The sequence below is a fragment of the Meleagris gallopavo genome, chromosome 16, assembly GCF_905368555.1.
Source record: "Meleagris gallopavo chromosome 16, MGAL_WU_HG_1.1, whole genome shotgun sequence".
Classification (NCBI taxonomy): Eukaryota; Metazoa; Chordata; class Aves; order Galliformes; family Phasianidae; genus Meleagris; species Meleagris gallopavo.
In genome coordinates this window covers 2,149,748-2,168,370 of record NC_139419.1, presented here as the reverse complement: position 1 = coordinate 2,168,370, position 18,623 = coordinate 2,149,748, and the positions used below count along the sequence as shown (strand labels likewise).

At 50.8% G+C, this 18,623-nt stretch overlaps 1 protein-coding gene across 1 annotated transcript in view; it reads left to right on the top strand.

The window, feature by feature from the left end:
• ADAP1 (ArfGAP with dual PH domains 1) overlaps positions 1-18,446 on the top strand; it is a 39,859-nt gene extending 21,413 nt beyond the window's left edge. The window contains exons 5-11 of the mRNA XM_085238045.1: positions 10,076-10,188; positions 11,101-11,247; positions 14,874-14,957; positions 15,312-15,374; positions 15,773-15,844; positions 16,031-16,259; positions 16,734-18,446. Coding sequence (XP_085094171.1) covers positions 10,076-10,188; positions 11,101-11,247; positions 14,874-14,957; positions 15,312-15,374; positions 15,773-15,844; positions 16,031-16,259; positions 16,734-16,762 — 737 coding nt within the window. The 3' untranslated portion in view covers positions 16,763-18,446. The remainder of the gene's footprint in view (positions 1-10,075; positions 10,189-11,100; positions 11,248-14,873; positions 14,958-15,311; positions 15,375-15,772; positions 15,845-16,030; positions 16,260-16,733) is intronic.
• The last annotated feature ends 177 nt before the right edge of the window (positions 18,447-18,623 follow it).

The window sequence follows — 18,623 nt, the reverse complement described above, 5'->3', positions numbered from 1 at the left end:
CTTTGGTGCATTTTGACTTTTTTCTGCTGTTCTGTCTGGGCTGTGGTTAAAGGCTGGGAACTGCTCTGTGCTCTCCAGGAACTCTGAGTGCTGCAGTGACCCAGTGCTGGGGTGGGGGAAATCAGCGTTCTGTTACAGATAGCTGATGTGCAAGAAAGAGCAAGGAGCGCAGAGCAACGTGCTGCTGGCTTCAGCTTCCCTAAAGCACATAGGCAGCCAGAGCAGCAGGTGAGAATGTGTGGGTCTGAGGGGGAGAGCTGGAGTTGGCCCAGTGGGGCATTGGCACTGCTGGATGCAGGGCGTGCGGCTCTGCCAGCTGAGGCTGCGTGCTCACAGCTACCTGGGGCTCCAGCTGTGATGTTAACAGCTGGTTCTGTCAGGCTGCCTTCAACACAGCTTCCATCCAAGCTTCTATAATTAGCCCAGCAGCAGCTTTCTTGCAAGAATTGAAGCAGCAGCATAGGGAAGCAGAGTGGTAGGGGTTGCAAACCTTACTCCAAGTGCACAAGGCTGGCTGATAAAATTTTAAATAGTTGTGGTTTGGTCTTTTTTTTTTTTTTTTTTCTTTTTTTCCCTCTCTCTGAGTGCTTTGTACAAATAGCTGGGTTAGGGTTTGTTCTTTTCCCCTTCAAAAAAGAATGAGTAAGAGGTGCTCTTTCATTTTGCATCATCCCCGGCAGAAAGATTTATGTCTGTCAACTCAACTCAAAGATGTTTTGTTTGTGGTCGGCTTGGCATCAGGTTTATGTGCTGGGTTAGCTGGGTTTCTGATGGGATTGCTGCTTGTTTGGGGGCTGAAGGCATCGCTGTGTTTTGGGATGGAGAGTTCCAGGGGGTTGCTGTGCCTCTGGGCTCTCAGGCTGCCTGGTGAGCGTGGGCTGTGGGATCATGGGGTGTATGAAACACCGGGAGCTCTCCCTGTCTGGGACAGTATTGAAATACTGCATTTTGGTGTTGCCTCAGACTGCCTGCTCTTGTGACCTTGGGTTTCTCCAGTCAATAAATTAATCTATTTTAAATGGAGTAGAGCTAAAGAAAAAAATCAGACCGGTTCTCCACACTTTTGATGATATTTTGGAGAAGGAATAGGGGAGGCAGCCCTTTCTGTCTTTGGAGGCAGTTCTTGGTGTCCTGATCTCTGCAGTGCTTTCATAGCGCAGTGCCCTGAGGCCAGAAGGTTGCTACAGCATCTTGGGTAATGGAGGGGTGGGGATGGGGAGGAAGTAAGCTATAACTCAGTGCATGGAAAGCACTGGTTTCGTGGCAGCTCATCCGAGCTTAATTGAATTGCTATTAAAGATCCGTTCTGTGTTGGAGACCTGTGCAGGGCCAGGCACTTTTTGTCTCTCACCAGATAAAGAACATTTTTCCGGAGTGATGTCATGTCTTTTTCTGGAGTTTGCCTGGGATGTTGATGCTGAGCCTTAAATCAAACTCAGCTGAGAAGCGTGAGCACTTCTTACTGCCTTTCTGCTCAGCCCGTCTCCATCACGGGTTTTGTAATTCTGTGCTCCAAAAATAAAATGCTGCGAATTCTGTACTGCTGTGGAGGGATGGGGAAGGTTGGCATCTGATGCAGAGAAGTGCTGCATGAAGAAGCAGGTCAGCATGCTATGGGAGAGCATGAGCTTATCAGACCTTCAGCAGAGAGCTGCTCAGCAGCTGGCTGTGCTGCAGCAATGGTAATGTAAAGGAGGAGGAGCAGAGAGTTGAGAGGTGTGTGTTGTGTTTTCTCCCTGTAGCGAGCTTGTCTGAGATTTCCCCTTGAAACCTTGGATGCAGCAGAGAATTTTCCACATTCTGCTCTCTCTTGGATGCGAAATGGGACTGGAAGGTGCCTCCCTGGCTCTGCCAGTGGAACTGCTTCTAAAGATGTTGCTGCAGTCTGGTGGGTGCGCAGCAGCTGCGTGGATGATCCTGGTTTGTTTCCATAGCCAGCTCTGTTAGAGCAGTGGTGGTGTGGCACAGTGCTAACAACAGCATATCCCCAAAATGTCTGAAAGGCAAAGCAGGGAAATTCACAGCAGGGTGTGAATTTCAACCTTACGCGCATTGCAGAGACTGGAAGGAGGAATTTTAGCATAGTGAGGTCACTGGGAATCTTGCTCAATGATATATTCAGGCCAGGATTGAGCCCAGATTTATGTAATTACAGGAGTTCGTAAAGTGGGACCACCCTGCTACGGGGCTGAGGGGCAATAGGTTCAGTAAAGCCAACGTCCAGATGTGTGCAAACATCCCCCTGCAGGCTGTGGCTGTGCTGCTGATGCACCTCCCCCCGTCCCACAGTGCTGGGAGCATCCAAACCAGGGCAGCTGGGATTGCAGTGAACCCTAAATTAAAAATTCTCCCTTCCCTGCATAAAGCAATAGCCCTGACTGTAAATGTGTCAAACACTCAATAATAGATGATCAGGAGCCATTAGCACTGCAGCAGATGTGCTCGCAGCCATTTGGATTTCTCTTCAGAGCAAACAAAGAGGAACGCTGTGTGTGTGTGAGGACGGGCTTCCCTGATTTATGGTCGTGTGGCAGCGCTGCCTATGTGGGGGGAATGCTTCAGAGCAGGATGCCCTGGAGAGAGGATCCTAAACTGCTTTGAAGTCAGTGATGAACTTCTCTGCTGGCTTCAGCAAAGCTCTGGTCAGCAGTTAAGTTCCTCTCATCCTTGCTTGGGTTGATCGATGGGAGCAGCCACCCATGCTGAGGTTTTATTTGCTGGTATGGGAAATAGAAAATCCGTCCAAAACTGGGGCTTGGAATGTATTTTGGCTTTTCCCGTGGCCTGAGGGAAGCCCTGGCCTTCAGGTGCTGCCTGGGGTTCTGCAATCATTTGGAGCCTGAGCAGTGCGTAGCTCAGCACAGCCCGTCCGTGGTGCACACTGAGGGAGGGAATGCTGCCCATCTGCAGCGGTCCTGTGTGGGGCTCTGGGCATTTAAAGTTCAGTGCTTCCTGCAGTGTGGCGGGCAGTCCTCGTGCCTAGGCTTCCTTCTTGCTGGTGCATCCTTTTGTGCAGCTTTTGTGCACTTCATTGCTCAGTGAGTGCAGGGAGGGCTTGCTGGGGTGCTCATGTCCTGCCCTGATCCCTGGTTTGGGATTTTGTGCTAGAACTTCAGCTTGCAGCAAAGTAATGCTGCTGTTGTAGGGATGCTGTCATGACGTGGCGCTGCGTGCCCGTCCTTAAATGTCTTCTTTTCCAGCTTCCCCCTAAATCAGACCTCAGATGTATTCAGTGCTGGTAAAAGGGATGAGCATCGCACTGCCAACCTCTCAGCTTTCAACTGCCTTTTTGTAATAGCAGACTGGATTCACGAGATGAAAACGTGAAGGTTATTTACCTGTAACTGGCACTCTCTGAGCAGCCAGCAGCTCCCAGGTGGCCGTGCAGGAATGCCACTCAAGGAGGAAGCATTTGATTTCCAAGTAAAATTAGATTCCACGTCCAATTCTCAGTAACACAAGCACAAGGCTTCCAGTAAAGACGTGCTCTGTAGCAGAGGGTTTTAACCTCTCAATGCAGATACAATCTAATTGCACTGCAGCAGCTAACTATTGCCTTATCTTCAATATGTAATCGCTTGCTCCATAATTAAGTTACCAGGGAAGCTGTACTGCATCGATGATCAGTTATGAAACAAACTGATAAACTGATAAAAGGGAGGATGTATTCTCTACGGGGCAAACCAAACCTGTTCTGCCTACAGTGGTCAGATAAAGACTTGGGGATTTTACACCTCCTTATATTTCCCCACTGTTCATTCCTCCATAGCATTTTCAGGGAGGGGAGCACTGGCTGGTAGAGCAGCTTTACCAGGAATCGCTGGATCCAGTGGAAGTTTTTTTCTGGTGAGTATCCGTGGTGCCTCCACCCCCACCTGCAGTCATCCCAAGGTTGGCACCCCACTGTCCCCACCTATCTCGGTTTGGTCGCTCTCACCCAGGCAAGGTGCGATGGGATCCCATCCAAAATACCTTCAGGGAGCATTAAAGGCTGCATGAACATCTTTGTCACCTGAGAGCTACTCCGTAGGGAACGATAGCATGTGATTAAAGAAACTGGTTAAAAACAGCTTAGGAAGCTGGATTAGGTTTATAATCTCTTATTATGGTTCCCTTTAGCTGACAGCTCGGTGAAAGAAGGGGGTCTGGATTACACTGGGAAACATCGGAATTGACAGGAGTGTTTTCTGACTGTTAGGCTTAGTGGTGTCATGAATGATTTTAATCAGATTTAAATGGTGGCAAACATCACAAGCTTAATGGATTTCAGCTTTATTATTGGAGCTTTGCTTAGAAGCAGTTTGGATTTTCAACTGTGTGCCAGCAATGCAAGTGTGTTCACAGTGACATTAAAAGGGACTGGAAACCCGGGGACTGACCTTGCATGTAAATCCAACACAGCCATGGATGGGGACAGACTTTGTCTTTTTTCCATCAGTCTCAGGACCAGGATGCACTGTTCAGCTCAGCCCCACGGGTTTTTTCTGCAGAGGCAATGTGTTTGGCTCTGTTTCACACGCTGATCCCCAGCGTGTGGGTTGTCCCAGGGGTGATGTACAATGTTCTCTATCCCTTATTTTAGGAGGGGTGGGATTCTCTCCCTGACCATCCCATCGTAAGGCTTTGTCCTGGCTGTGCTGCACAGAGCCGGGCAGGCTTTGTGAGGTTTGATCAGAGGCAAAGCAGTTACTGAGGGCTGTGCTACCCGTATTTCTGCACTGCTTTGGTAGTGGATCCCCACCTGTTTCTCTGCACGTCTTTTTTATGTTGTGGGAGAAGTCACCTTGCAAGAGCTCAGCACGGAAGAGGGTTTTGCAAGGACGTGTTTGTTGGGAGGATCGGTAATGGGAGACAACCTCGTGTGTTGGGCACTTGTGGTTTGACTCCTGAAGCTGTGGGGGGTAGGAATCATCGCCGGGATCTTCTCAGCTGTTTGGTGCTGCCAGTCCTCAGGAGCACGAAGGGGGAAAAAGGGAACGTTGGCATTTTTGAGGTTCCCCCGAGCAGCAGCAGGTGGCATCGCTCCCTCTGTCCCTGTCGTTGCTCATTGTGTGCCACCCAAAAGCACCGACCTGTGGTTTCAGGTACCCAACACTGAGTTGGACGTTAATAGCGATGTTTTCCCCGGAAGGCCAGCCAGAGGTCTGTAAGTGTTATCTCAATCATCTCCTAAATCTTGGCTTTGTGTGTGATGTAGCCATTCAAGCGCTAATTGCCTTTGATTAAGTCAATCACTTGCAGAGTGAGTGGGTTAATTGGGTATTGTGGAAGCAATCAATCTAATCAGCTGCTTGCATCCATAGCTGAGGCACTACAATGCAGCAGGGCAGTAATTGTTTTATGAGCTCCTGGATGGCAGCAGAGGCAGACTGGATGGCACAAGAAACCTTTCTCTGCAAAATGGCCTTTTAGGAAAGGTAATTTGCATGCTAAGTGCTCATTAGGAGAGCACTGATTGATAAAGAGCTGGGAAATTCTCCCCTCTAAAATGTGTGTGCCTGGTCGGGGTCAGCACGTGGTGGGCTGTGTGTGATGGGGTGGGGATGTCTTCTCTTGGGGTGGGTTGAAGAGGTGTCTCGAAGGTGGCACTGCTGCCAGTGCTGCAAAATGGAGAAGTCCCACTTGGCAGGACGTGAGATGTGCCAGGCACTCATCCCAACATAGGGCACACCAAGAGCTTACCTCCCCAGTGCCCTTCCTGGGGCAGGGAAGCTGTCTGCATTACAGGGTCACTCAACAGGTGCCCGTTTGCCCCTTGCTGAGGCTGTTGCTTCCAGAGCACGAAGAAATGCTACTGCTTAAAGCAATCAAACAGAACAATTTACTCTGTTCCAGCCAAACAAGAGGTTTACAGTTCTTTCTGCGATGTTATTTGAAATCTGTTCCACTGGGAAAGCATGGGTCACATCACCTTCTCTCTGTCCAGTTCTTTGATTATGGCCAAAACGGGTTATTTCTGAAGAAATATCCTTCAGATTCATAGTTCTAAAGGGAGGCTGTGACATCAGTGTCAGGGATTCTCCACTCAGCTGCTCCAAATAATTACGCTGTTCCTTAACCTCGCAGAACGAGCTGGCACACCATCTCCAGTGAGTTCCTATCTCCTGTTCTGGCTTAATTTACATCTTATGCTGTTAATATAGCAGATGGCTCTGCTTCTGACGTGCAGAAGTGGTGATGTGCACTCTGTAATTTTAGCAGCAAAGCGATGTGATGTAGTTGTGTTTAAATCTTCATCTACAAAGCTCAGAATTGGGGTCAGAGCACTTTGTCTGACTGCTGGGAGGAAAGAGAACCTATTTTTGGAGGTGGAGGTGCCCTGCTTGAACTCGAGGAAAATGCAGTTGCTCTTGGATTACAAGTATGAGTAAATGTTTTCCTCTCTTTCAGCCTTCTATGCTCTGTCTGGCAGCGAGAGCAGGAGAGAAAGCACAGTAATGCATTTGTTCCTTGGCGTAGTGCTGCCTTATTACTATGTCTGGTTTTGGGTACGTGAATGTTTCTCCTCAAAGCCTTGCCCCAGGCCTGATTGTACCACTGTGACAATCACGGAAACAAGCAGTTCTGCTGCCTCCATTCCCAGCTGAAATAGCAGATTAAGCACCAAAGAAACCAGAGAGCAGATAGGGTTTAGTTCCAAGTTTAGAATGCTTCATGTGCGATGAGAGAAAGCAAAGTCCAAGCATGTGTTCTTTTCTCCAGCCAGTGGGTCTGATTGCCCTCTCTGAGAGGTTTCTTGTTCTCTGAGAACAAAGGCTGAAACTGAAAGAGTAATTTTGGGTACTTCCTATAATCTGTGTGCACAGCGGGACCAAAAACCCCATCAGTAGCAACTGGTCATAGCTGACGTGGGGAAGTGGTGATATTCCTCTTCTTAAAAATAGGGAACTTGAACAAATTGCTGGAGGAAGTCAGGTGGGAAGATGCTATCTATGTGAGACTGTCTTGGTAGCAAATCCTCTCACTTGTTTCCTCTGTGGCACTGTGATAAAGCCGGGTTAGGCTGAAGCACCTGAAGGGTCTGGCTGTGATCAGGAGCTGCAGACATGCACTCAGCATAGCAGGCACAAGGCCGTCTTGTTTCTGGGCAACCAGCGTGGTAATTCCGTTTTATTTTCTCCAAGGAACTTAAGCTGTGATGTGATGAAAGGAGTGTAGAAGTGGTGGTTCCTCTTTTTACCTTGGAAATGACACAGTGGGTCAAAAATGCCCATTCCGGAGGTGTGAATTCTGGTTATGTGCATGCCATTTGTTGGCCAACTTTGTCACAACTGCTTGGTGGCCCTTTTACAAGCCAGGTTTGTGCCAGAACTGCCCAATGCCAAGCGGCCCAAGCACAAGGATGTTATTCCTAAAGAGTGCTGGTCTTCACCAAGTGTCCCTTTGGCAGTCATGGCTGTGTGCTGGTGGCTGAGTGCAACGCCAGCGGGCGGCTGCAGCCTTTTGTTCTGCACCTGCAGGTGATGGAGTGCCCTGAAGCTGTGCAGCTGGCTGTTTAGCTTCACCATCATGAGTGCAGCCCTGCTGAAAGTCTGGGTTTGGCTGGGTAGCTCTGAACTGGAAGCTGTTGCTAAGGCAGAGTGGTCCGTGGAGGTGAGGAGGGGCTCCCATACATGCAGTAGGAGCTCAGCATCTCCAGCATCCTGCAGTTCTCCTCCTCGACACCTTCTCTAGCTGTTTGCACTGTCTTTTAGATCAGGATGTTGAGGACACGTCTTGCTGACATACTGATTGCCTGGGGAAGCTGGATGAGTTCACATTCGGTTCACATCCAGTTCGCTGTGTTTTGCATTTATCAGCAGTGACAGGGGAGCAGGCAGCAAGTTTGGGCAGAGTGCAGGAGCAGCTCCCGAGGACACAGCCCTGGAGGAAGGAAGAAAGTAAAAGAAGCAAGCAAAGGATTTAAGGAAATCTGTGCCAAAGCACAGCAAAATTAGCAGCTGGCTTTGTGAGAGCAGCCAGGAGCTCTTTTGCAGAGGTGATGGTTGTGGAAAGTGCCAGCGTTCTTATTTTCTTTTTAATTTCTCCAAAGGAGAACAGAGTGAATTCAGATGCTGTGTTTTGGCTCAAAGGGCTGGAAAAAAAAGGAGAATCATAATGATGAAAGTGTCCGTACATAAGAGGGTATGGAAACCTTGGTTTCCAGCCTGGCTTTGACACTGGCTCACAGTATTGCCCTGGGCAGCTCTCCAACCCCCTCTGTGCTTTCACCTTCTCTTATAAAACCACTGGAGTGCCAGTCTGACAGGGCTTTGCTTTCATACATTTGCAGCTCCTTGAGGAAACGCAGTGAGTTTTATTCATTACCCCTTTAGTGTGAAGAGAAAACACAATTAATTTATTGCAGAGAAGAGAAACAGGGCATCCTTAGACCCTGTACCACTTGGGTACTTGTAGCAAAGTGCTCTGGATGAATGAATGAAGGCAACCTGCAGCCATGGCTGTGCAGGGAGCCGCTGTCAGGCTGTGAAGCTGAGAGCTGAGCTCAGCTGAGCTAACTCAGGTGGGTGTATTTCAACTAAGAGCTTCCTACCTTCAGGGCCCCGGCAGCATTTCTCCCTCGTATTAAGCAAATCTGGCATTCTGTGACCATATCAGCCGGGCAGGACCTGCAGCCTGTCTGCCTGCTGTCAGCCCCACGTTGTGCAGCCCTTATCCCTGTTCAGCTCTGTCACCCTCAGCCGCTATTGAGCACGCAGTGGTGCTGCTGATACAACCTGTCAGATGGTGGTGTTCCCCACACTGGGAGAATTAATTTGTGCCACAGTGGTGATAAGAGGGGGGCAGCCAGCTCTGCTGCCCTGGGCTGGTTTTGCTGCTTCCCCTTGCTCAGACTGAGGATGATTCTGCTCACTGTGTGTGTTTCTTTCTCATGCTGTGAGTGTGCCTTCCCAGAGGTTGGTTGTATTTTGTTGTTGGGAAATGTCCACAGCAAGCTTGCAGTTGGGGTAGGGTGGAATGGATTGGCTGAATTCAACAGTGCTACTTGTGGCTCTGGGGGGGTCTCTCCCAAGCCTGGAGGATGGTTGGGTGGGCAGGGTAAGGGCTCTGCCCATGTAATGCCTCTGACACCTCTGGTTTTGGTGCTCGGGTTGCTGGTCTGATGTCTGTGCAGTGCTGCCAATGGGTGTCAGTGCCCTGAGCACCCAGTGTGTGTTCTGCACTGCAGGGCTCTGAGAGGGAGGGCTGGGCAGGCAGCGGTGTGGCTTCGTGCTTTAAAAGAAAGCCCTGCTGCAATGTGTGACCCATATTAAATAAAGAACCGAGGGAAGGACTGCTGACAGCTTTAAATATTTCCACTGCTTACATCTGCACCAAGCAGTGAGCCCCTTGGCAGCGCTGTGTGCCAGCAGCCTGCTGTGCAGCCCGTGGCTCTGCTGTTGGCATCCAGCATTCGCAGCGGCGTGGGATTTGCCGTGGCACTTATTGATGCCAGATGTTGACAGCTTTCCCTCGCGTTCAGCAAAGGTCTCTGAGGATCTGGAGAAAGCATTCGGCGTAGGATTTCATACGCCCAGGCAAAAGAAAGTGGCATTTTGACTGTCAGCAGAGGCACGATAGCCAGGCAGGTGCTTTCTCCTCAGTTGGCATCGTTAGCTGTTGTCTGTGCCACTCTTACCTTTGTCTGCCCTGATTGCCGAATGCACTTTTGTGGTGTGTGTGTGCTGTCTGTGTGTTTGTGCATTTCTTATGGCATGGAAACATATGGTTTGTACTGTAGAGTGAGCGCTGAGGGCTGGCTGGGGGATTTCTGTGCATCTTTTAATCTGTTTTTGAAAATGAATCCCGCATTACTGCGTGTCATACGGACCGCTGTCTGAAGAGCTGGTTGGATGAGGGTTTTCTGCACATCCTCACATCCACGTGTTAAAAAATACCGGTAAGTCATTATAAATGTACAGCTTGAAAATCCTACCTCCTGAGAGCCTGAGCCAAAAATCTGAAAGGATTGAAACCACAGGAAGGGGAACACCTTTTCCATGGCACTCGTGTGTAATTCTGCCTCAGCCAAACGGGAGGTGGCTCTTCTCCTCCTCACCCTGCCCCTCTGCTCAACGGAGCGCTCTGTGCGCAGGGTACCGAGAAGGGTTTCTGTGGAAGAGAGGACGGGACAACGGGCAGTTCCTGAGCCGAAAGTTTGTGCTGTCAGAGAGGGAAGGTGCACTGAAATACTTCAACAAGAACGACGTGAGTTCCTGGGGCTGCTGTGGGGGTGGGAAGTCATGCTATGAGAGCGTTGGTGCACAGGGAGTTTCCGTGGGCGCTGCGTCCTCGATGGGTGGAGCGCAGCCCAGCCGGCCGCCTTGCTGTGAGGACGTGCTCTCTGTCCCCAGTCACTGCAGTGGGGAGATGCCGACCAGCCGTCCCACTCTGCCCGCTGTGTTGCCCTTGGCTCTCCTTTCACCACCGTGAATTTTTCTCAGCTCTGGCCCTGTGTGATCCGACTGACGTGGATCTTGTACCCGTGGGTACCTCCTGGGGGAGGGAACGCTGCCTGTGACGGCACCTCAGGATTTCCTCTTTTGGTGCCATGCAGTGAAGCATTCATCCTTTTCCCCAGAGCAGATTTCATGTAGTGGAAGGGAAATACAGAGCTTACCATGAACGTTGCCCTTGTGATTAATGGATGGACATTCTGCTGTTCTGCACCACATAATGGGGGGAGCTGAGGTGTTTTCCTATGACCTTTTGCTCTTCCCTGGTACCTCCAATGATCACCTTCAGAGAGGACGATGCCTCCACACAGCCTTAGGAGCTTTCAGCTCCAGTGGAGCTATGAGCATGAAGTTGCTCATAGCACAGCATCCTTGATGTCTTTGAGACCCGACCTATCTATCTTGCTTCTGGGCTGAAATCTGAAATCTCCTTGAACTTCGCTGAGTTTTGCAGAGCAGCAGAGTGTTTTGCCATGTTGGCAGAAAGCATTCATTTGTGCCCGAGCAAAGCCCCAGCTCTGTTATCACCAGGCAGGTCTGTGGGCTGAGCTTCATGTTTCAGGTAATGCCCTCAATTGTGAGGTTTTTTTTTCTGACACAGTAAACTCCTTTCTGGTTTAAAAGCCAATTCTCAGGTGTTTGCTCACTCAGCTGTGTTTTCCAGGCAAAAGAACCCAAAGCAATTATGAAGATTGAACATTTAAATGCAACTTTCCAGCCTGCAAAAATCGGGAACCCGCACGGACTACAGATCACGTACTTGAAGGACAATAGCACAAGGAACATCTTTGTCTATCACGAAGATGGCAAGGTGAGAGCAGGGGGTAGCAGAGCCTTGTGTGTGCTCCTGCAGGATGGTGCTGCACGCAGCCAGACTGGGTCACACCTGTCTGTAACCCAGCTGTGACTTGTGGGGGGTGTGGGACTTTGTAATGTGGGAATCAGTGGAATGCTCAGGGGTGTGGGGCAGCTGTTTGCCCAGGGAGGACGTGGGACACAACGGCCCTTGCAGTGAGAGGGGAGTCCCAGTGCTCACACAGTGTGTTCAAGGGGTCAGCCAAAGTGGAACCACTGTGCTTGCAGGGCTGTGATGCAGAATGTGTCGTGGCTCCATGGCCACGGGTTAAACAGAAGCCAAAGGAAGGAGCTCTTTCCTGTAGAAGCTGCATCTCACAGCTTCTGTCTGGTGAGGTGGTGCCTCTGTCTGTGGTTTGTGACCGTCTGCTCGGCAAAGACAGAATTTTGCTGTGTTTTTTGGGTTGAAAAAAAAAGATTTTTTTCTACCAGATGCCCACATGGAAGGAGTGGTTTGTGACATGCAGGCAGTTGCTGTGAGCAGGGCTGATCTCATGGGTCGAGCCTGGTTGCTCCTGCTGCCTATTCAGTGCTTGGGCAGGCAGCTCCGATGCCATCTGACAACACCTCAGCTGAATTTCTCTCAAATTCCTTGAAATTGTTCTGCTCCTTTGGCTGAATGAGGATGCAAGCTCATCACAGGTGATAACCTTCACTGGAGTAAGGCAGCTAAGGAAATCAAAGCCAAATGGACAACCTGGATCACTGGGCTGCTGCCCCAGAGCATTGCAGGATGGAGCAGCTGTATGCAACTGAAGGCTTCTTAACATGTGCTCATCACCAGATGGACCGAGACCATCGGGGTGAGCTGGGGCTGAAGATGCTCCCCATCCATCCCTGATTCTCTGTGCAGTGAAGTGCCTGTCTCCATCACAGCCATGGGAGGCAGCGATGCATAGTGAGGGTTGTAGTTTGAAAATACATATGGAAGGAACCCAAGATGCAGACTTCAAGTAAGCGGGTCATGCTACCAGAAGCATTCCTCTGAGCTTCCTTTTGCATGGTGGGCACAAATGCTCTCGGGCGATTACTTCATTGTGACCTAAGGGGCTTCTGGATCATCAGCTGTGCTGAGCTCCTTTGAAATGAAGAGCAGCATGACTGATGTGAATGGGAGGAGCTGAGGAGCTTTCTCTTTCAGTGTGGGAGTCTGAGAGCACTCACAGCTGGTTGGAGCAGTGCTGCATGCATCGCACTCTGTGTCATTTAACAAAAAAAACAGCCCCAGGTTTTCTACCTGGCATCATGCTCCAGTGCCAACAAGGACTGGTCAAGCTCTGCCTGTTTTGCTGGGAGCAGAATTAGTTTGTTAAAGGGCACTCAGCCTTTGGATGACCTTTGGTGGGGAGCAGAGGAGTGATGTTGGAGTTCCATTTCTCAGACACTGTGCAGTGGGACCTGCTCTGCTGGCTGAAGGTAGCAATGCTGGCAGGGCTCCAGGGACACACATGAGGTGCTGAAGCTGATTTCTCACCACGCTGAGCTCCTGCCAGGGCTGAAGCTCCCTCTGCAGGACTTCTTCTGAAGCCATCACAGCTCAGACTGCTGCTGCCGTACCCAGGGTTACCATCATCCTTAGCATCCTCAGAGGTGGGCTGCATCTCCAGGAAAGGCCTCTCTACACGGTGCAAACCAATGTCTTTTGGATCTTTTCTGGACATATGAGCTGAGCACTCTTCTTTGACATTCCTGAGCTACAGCAGGAGCTTTCAGAACAGGCAAAGGTGGCACGGGGGGGGGGGGGGGCAGTGTCAGCAGCAGGAGGAGCTGACCTCAGAACTGATGAGCTGGAAGAGCAGTGAGAAGATGCAGTTTCATGCAGGGTTGTTTGCCTGGTGCTGCCATGGCTGTGCAAGTGGCTCAGGTCTGGAGCAGAGGCTGTGCATCCTGGCTTTGCAGACACAGGTGTGTGCTTATATAAAGAAATGTGGTGTAGCAGTGGATCATTCTGGCTCTGGGAAGCAACTGATGGTCTGAAATCAATGAGATTCATCCTCTGCTTTCTGCATGGCAGGACCTACTGGTCGGGAAGGTGACCCCCATGCATCATGACGTCAGGGTTGCCTTTTGGTTGGTGATTCTGTTAATCATCACCACTTTAATGTTACAGATGCTTTTTCATTGCCTCTAGCCCTGTAATGTTCATCATTAACTTCAGGAGCCAGTTCCTCTTGCAGATCCTCTTTGTGCTGCTATCCGGGGTCTGCTTAGCTGCTTAGGATAGAAAAGCAAGTGATGAGTAAAAGCTCAGACAAGTAGGTCAGAGATTTCCAGAGCATTGTCTGTGTGCATCCTGGTATGTTTTCTCCCCTCTCAGTACAAAGTACGTTAACCAGGCAGAGCAGAACTCCAGAGCTGTTAAGGATGGCTGTTGATACCATAGACCATTTTTGAGCGCCTCAAGTTGGACTTCTTATAACTGAGATCTCCAAAGTAACACGTAAAAGAACCTGATTTTTGTGTGTGGTTTCTCTGTTCAGCTCAGTTTGCTTTTGAGAATGTATATGTAGATCTTAGTGAGGGCTGAGGTTGCTCTGACACAGTGCTTCCTGCGCTGCAGCAGCCTCACCTCAGAGGATTGAAGCGGGATGGGGTCTGTGCTGAGCTCCAGTCTGGCTCAGTAACACCTCACATGCACCCATAACAGCTCTCTCCTGCAGCTCAGTGTGCACGTATGAGGCTGTCGCGCCTCTTGCAAATGCATCTCATCTTCAAGTGAGACCTCCAGAAAGGTGCCAGTGCAGCACAGGCTCTGTGATCTCACCAGAAGCAAATCAGCAGATGAGTTCAGTTAACTTGAGACCAAGTTAACCAAGCTGTTTTGGAAAGGAAAATAAAAGGCAAGGAGATTTATTCCAAGGAATGAAAGAAGAGCCACGGCATCTGGGCATTGAGCTGGGACTTGGGTAGGGGACTCGTGGATGGGCTGCAGTGCAGGGATGAAGAGATGCCTGGCCACTCGCAGCAGAATATGGAAGGAAGTCGCTGTGGCCTCAGAATGTGGGAGATGTCCTTTGTGTTCCCTGCATTCAGAGCGGTGAGGCTGGTGGTGGGGAGGAGGCAGCAGAGCTGTTAGCCTGGATTTGCATCTGTGTGCAGGCGGGGTGCAGTGAGGGGGGAAAAAACTCATGTTTGCAGGACTGGGCTCATCTCTGGGCTTGCCAGCTCTACGCTGGGTCTCACCAGCTCTTTGCCAAGCACCCTGCCCATGGTGCTGTGCATCCTGCTGCTCCCCAGCACTTCAGGCTCTGCTAATCCTGTGCGATGGCTCCGGATCACCTGAAGTCTCTTTTCAAAGCCACCAGCTGGATTTCCCTCTGCTGACCTTCCTCCTCCCACACCCGACTTAAACACGAGCAGATGGGGAGCGGGGATGAGAAGTGCTACCAGATCTTCATGTTAAGGGGCTGAATGCCCTTTAACAGACTGACTTTGATTTTGTTTTTTTGTTTTTTGAGGGTTAGCACTAAACTGCACTCATGTCACTGGGACAAAGGGATGGGAGAGCTGCAGTGCAGCAGGATGGCGTTGCTTTGTTACGTGCAGGCTGTGGTACTCACTGTTTTTCGTTCCTCTTATTAGGAAATAGTGGATTGGTTCAATGCCATTCGTGCTGCACGCTTTCATTACTTACAAGTGGCATTCCCTGGAGCCAGCGACGCTGATGTAAGTTTTCCAGATTTTTTTTTTCCTTCTTTTTAGCATCATGTTATCAAGCAGGAAAGCTCAGGGGAGTGTTCTGTCCTTCAGTGTGTGCTGTGCAATTACTGTGCCAAAATTATTGCAATGCGAGGGCATTCAGACCACTTTCAGCTTAAGAGATAAGTGGGCCAAATGTTAAAAACCAAAGGGAACATCTCATCAGCCCACTGTGGGACGTGTGGTTGGCTCAGCTACATGGAATTGCCAACCACTTGGTTGGGATCTGGTGGCAAAGGGGTCAGTGGGCTTGGGCGGGTTCTCCCCAGCCACCTCTAGCTGATGCTGTGCTCTCATTTCTCTCCTGCTTGGTTGCTCCAGCTGGTGCCAAAGCTCTCTAGAAACTACCTGAAGGAGGGGTACATGGAGAAAACAGGGCCCAAGGTAGGCTATAAATGTTTCTGCAACACCTCCAAAACCGAGGCTTGCTCTGTATGGGATGGTGAAGTGTCTGCCGGTGGGACAGTCTTGTCCTCCCTGCAGAGATGAAGCCTTAACACTGTAAGCACATTAATACACATTTTCCACCTGAAGTTTGGGTTTGGAACCAAAGGATAAAAAAATCCAGAAACATCTCACAGATGAACCCAGCCCATTTCCCTGCTCTCTGGCCATTGCTACAGGCCCACCTGGCCCCAGCTGCCTTTCCCAGCCACCCCTTGCCCAGCAGGGTCCTTCAAGCCACCCGAAACTGCCCCTGTGCCCTGATACTGCCAGGTTACATTTGATGAGCAAAGCACTTCATACTTTGGTGTGTAATTCAGCACTTTCTGACTCTGCAGCAAACAGAAGGATTCAAGAAGCGATGGTTCACCATGGATGACCGAAGGCTCATGTATTTCAAGGATCCCCTGGTAAGAGAAGGAGGCCTGGGCTGTGTACAGGGCATGGTCTGCAGTAAAGCCCAGGCTGATGCTCAGCAGGACGCATCGGGATTCTGTGTTGCTGAGTCTTGGCTGCTGCTGGTGGAGGGCTCTGCAGGGCTGTGGTGCTTTTGGTCTCAGCTGCTGCACTCTGTGCTCCTGGCTACTGTCTTCTAGGATGCCTTTGCGAGAGGGGAAGTGTTCATTGGGAGCAAGGAAAACAGCTACAAAGTCCTGGAAGGGCTCCCGCCATCCACGCAGGGAAATCACTGGCAGCACGGCATCACCATCGTCACCCCTGACAGGAAATTCCTCTTTGCCTGCGAGACGGAGGACGACCAGCTGGAGTGGATTACCACCTTCCAGAAAGTTATCAGCAGGCCAATGCTGCCTCAGGAATACGCAGGTGTGTGCTCACGAGGTCTGGAGAACAGTCTTGGACAGTTGATTTCCTATTGATTGGAGTAGGGGATGAACACCCTGGAGGTGTCAAGGCCAGGTTGGATGGGGCCCTGGGCAGGCTGGGCTGGTATTAAATGTGGAGGTTGGTGGCCCTGCGTGCGGCAGGGGGTTGGAGATTCGTGATCCTTGAGGTCCCTTCCAACCCTGGCCATTCTTGATTCTGTGATTCTGTGGGTGAGGATGGGGTGACTGCAGCTGCTCTTTTGTGCGTGGTGTGAGTGGGGCAGCCCTCCTCTCAAGGCTTGTGCTTGGTGGAGGGGCAGCAGTGCTGTAGGACCATAGAATGGTTGGGTTGGAAGGGACCTCAGAGCCTGTTCAATCACCCAGCACTGAGGACAATCAGACCTGTAGGGCCAGGCTGTCCTTGCTGGGCTTGTGCCCATGGCTTTAACTTTTATTTTCTGTTCTTTTGTTTCAGTGGAAGCCCATTTCAAGCATAAACCTTAGATGGGACTGGCTGGGCAGACCTGAGAAATGAGCTTCTGTTTACAACACAACATGGTTTTATTTGAAATGTTAAAAAATAATTATTAATAATAATAACAGTAATAATAATAATAATACTTCCCTTTCCCCTCATCGTTCACTTGATCATGTCGGAGGCCAAGAAGGGCAGCAGCGAAACATGGGAGAAGACATTGATCCAATCCAGAACTCATTTCTGCTCCTCCTGCACCTTGTGCCCATGTGTCTCCTGCAGGTAGGGCACTGTGCTGCTGGAAGGGTCCCCTGCCCTGTGGTGAAGAGTCTCGGGGACAAATCTCTTGGGGACGGGACACTCTTTGGACAATGTGGTCTGTGGTGCAAAACCCACACAGGTTCCTTGTGGAAAGTGATGGCTGTTCTGGGGGATGTGAGCATGCGGCCCATCCCAGCGCCCTGCCCATGATGCTGCAGCAGCTGGCTGCTGGGGCTGGTGCTTTTCCTCCTCCATGGCTCATTGCCTCAGCTCACAGGGGATACGGATTTGGCCCGAAGCCTCCTGTGCTCTGGTGACAGAGATCCCCTTGCCTCACCCCACCGGGCTCAGCCCACGGCCCTGCTGCTCTGGGGGCACTGCCTGCTGCCCCTGCTGCCTACCAGCTGTTTCCAGGGGAGAGCGAGCCCCTGAGATGCTGACACCTAAAAATAAGAGGAGAGAAACCATTGTCTTTAAATGTAGGAATCTGCAGCTGAACTGGTGGGGGTGTTTGGAGATGACCGAAATGTGTCCTTGCCTCTGTCCTCTGCACTCCCTAAAACTCAAAGGAGGAGAAGCGCTGAGAGCAGCTTAAAACAGCTCCTGGTACGAAGCCCATCACCGTGTGACTCCCCATGGACAGTGGTTCCTGTGCAGTGCCCTGGCCATTGCCAGCCCTCCATCCCATGGGTGCCCACACCGTGCCTGCTTCTGCCTTCCCAAAGGGGAGCAGGGAGTGACACTCATCCCAGCTGAGGCCTCTGTCCTCGGGACCACTGCTCTCATGGTGTCGTGCTGGTGGATGGAGCTGGCTGTGAGGGCTGTGCTGGTGCCTGCAGGGCAGTGTGAGCAGGATGCAGCTGTTGGGCACTTGTGTCTCCCGATGTCTGCGTGTTGCTGAATGACCGATCCTCCCGGTGTCGTAGAGGTAAATGATAAATAGATGACGTCAGTGTGGGTGAGCATCACATCTCCCGGGTGGTGGCAGTGCTGTCTCTAGGCCGATTCCGAGCAGGGTGTAGAAATTCAGATATCTGTGTCGTTGGCCTCGTTAGCTGCTTACCAAAGTGCACAGCCTGGCAGTGCCCGCTGCCGGGTACCGTGGGTGGCTGTGGGGCCGGGGCTGAGCAGCAGGCTGGGCTGTGCCCACCTGTGCCCCTGCTGCCCTTGGCGCAGTCCTCTGTAATCCGGTTGGTGCACTTTGTTTTCCAATAATTCTCTTAATTATTTTTTTTTTTATGTTTTTATTTTTTTTTTTCCTGCGAAGAATACAAAAGCTGCTTGAAGTGACATTTCAGCGCTGTGTTGAGCACTGTAACTGCTGGGGCGGGGGCTCAGGCCCTGCTGTCAGTGTTTGTAACCGAACCCCTCGTGGGCCGTGTCTGTCTGTAATGTCACTGGTAAGAACTGTGGTACTACATGTCATTCGCACCAATAAACGCTGATGTCGGACGGGTGCTGGTGTCGTCTGGGTCTGCGGTGCAGGGAAGCAGAAAGGAGGGGGTGGGAATACCTTCCTTCATGTGCTGCGTGTGCGTAGAGCTGTGCTGGGTGGGGGGGTGATTCTGTGTTAGCAACGCCTGCTTCTATGTATGTGTGTGTGTGGATGTGTGCACACATGCACAAATG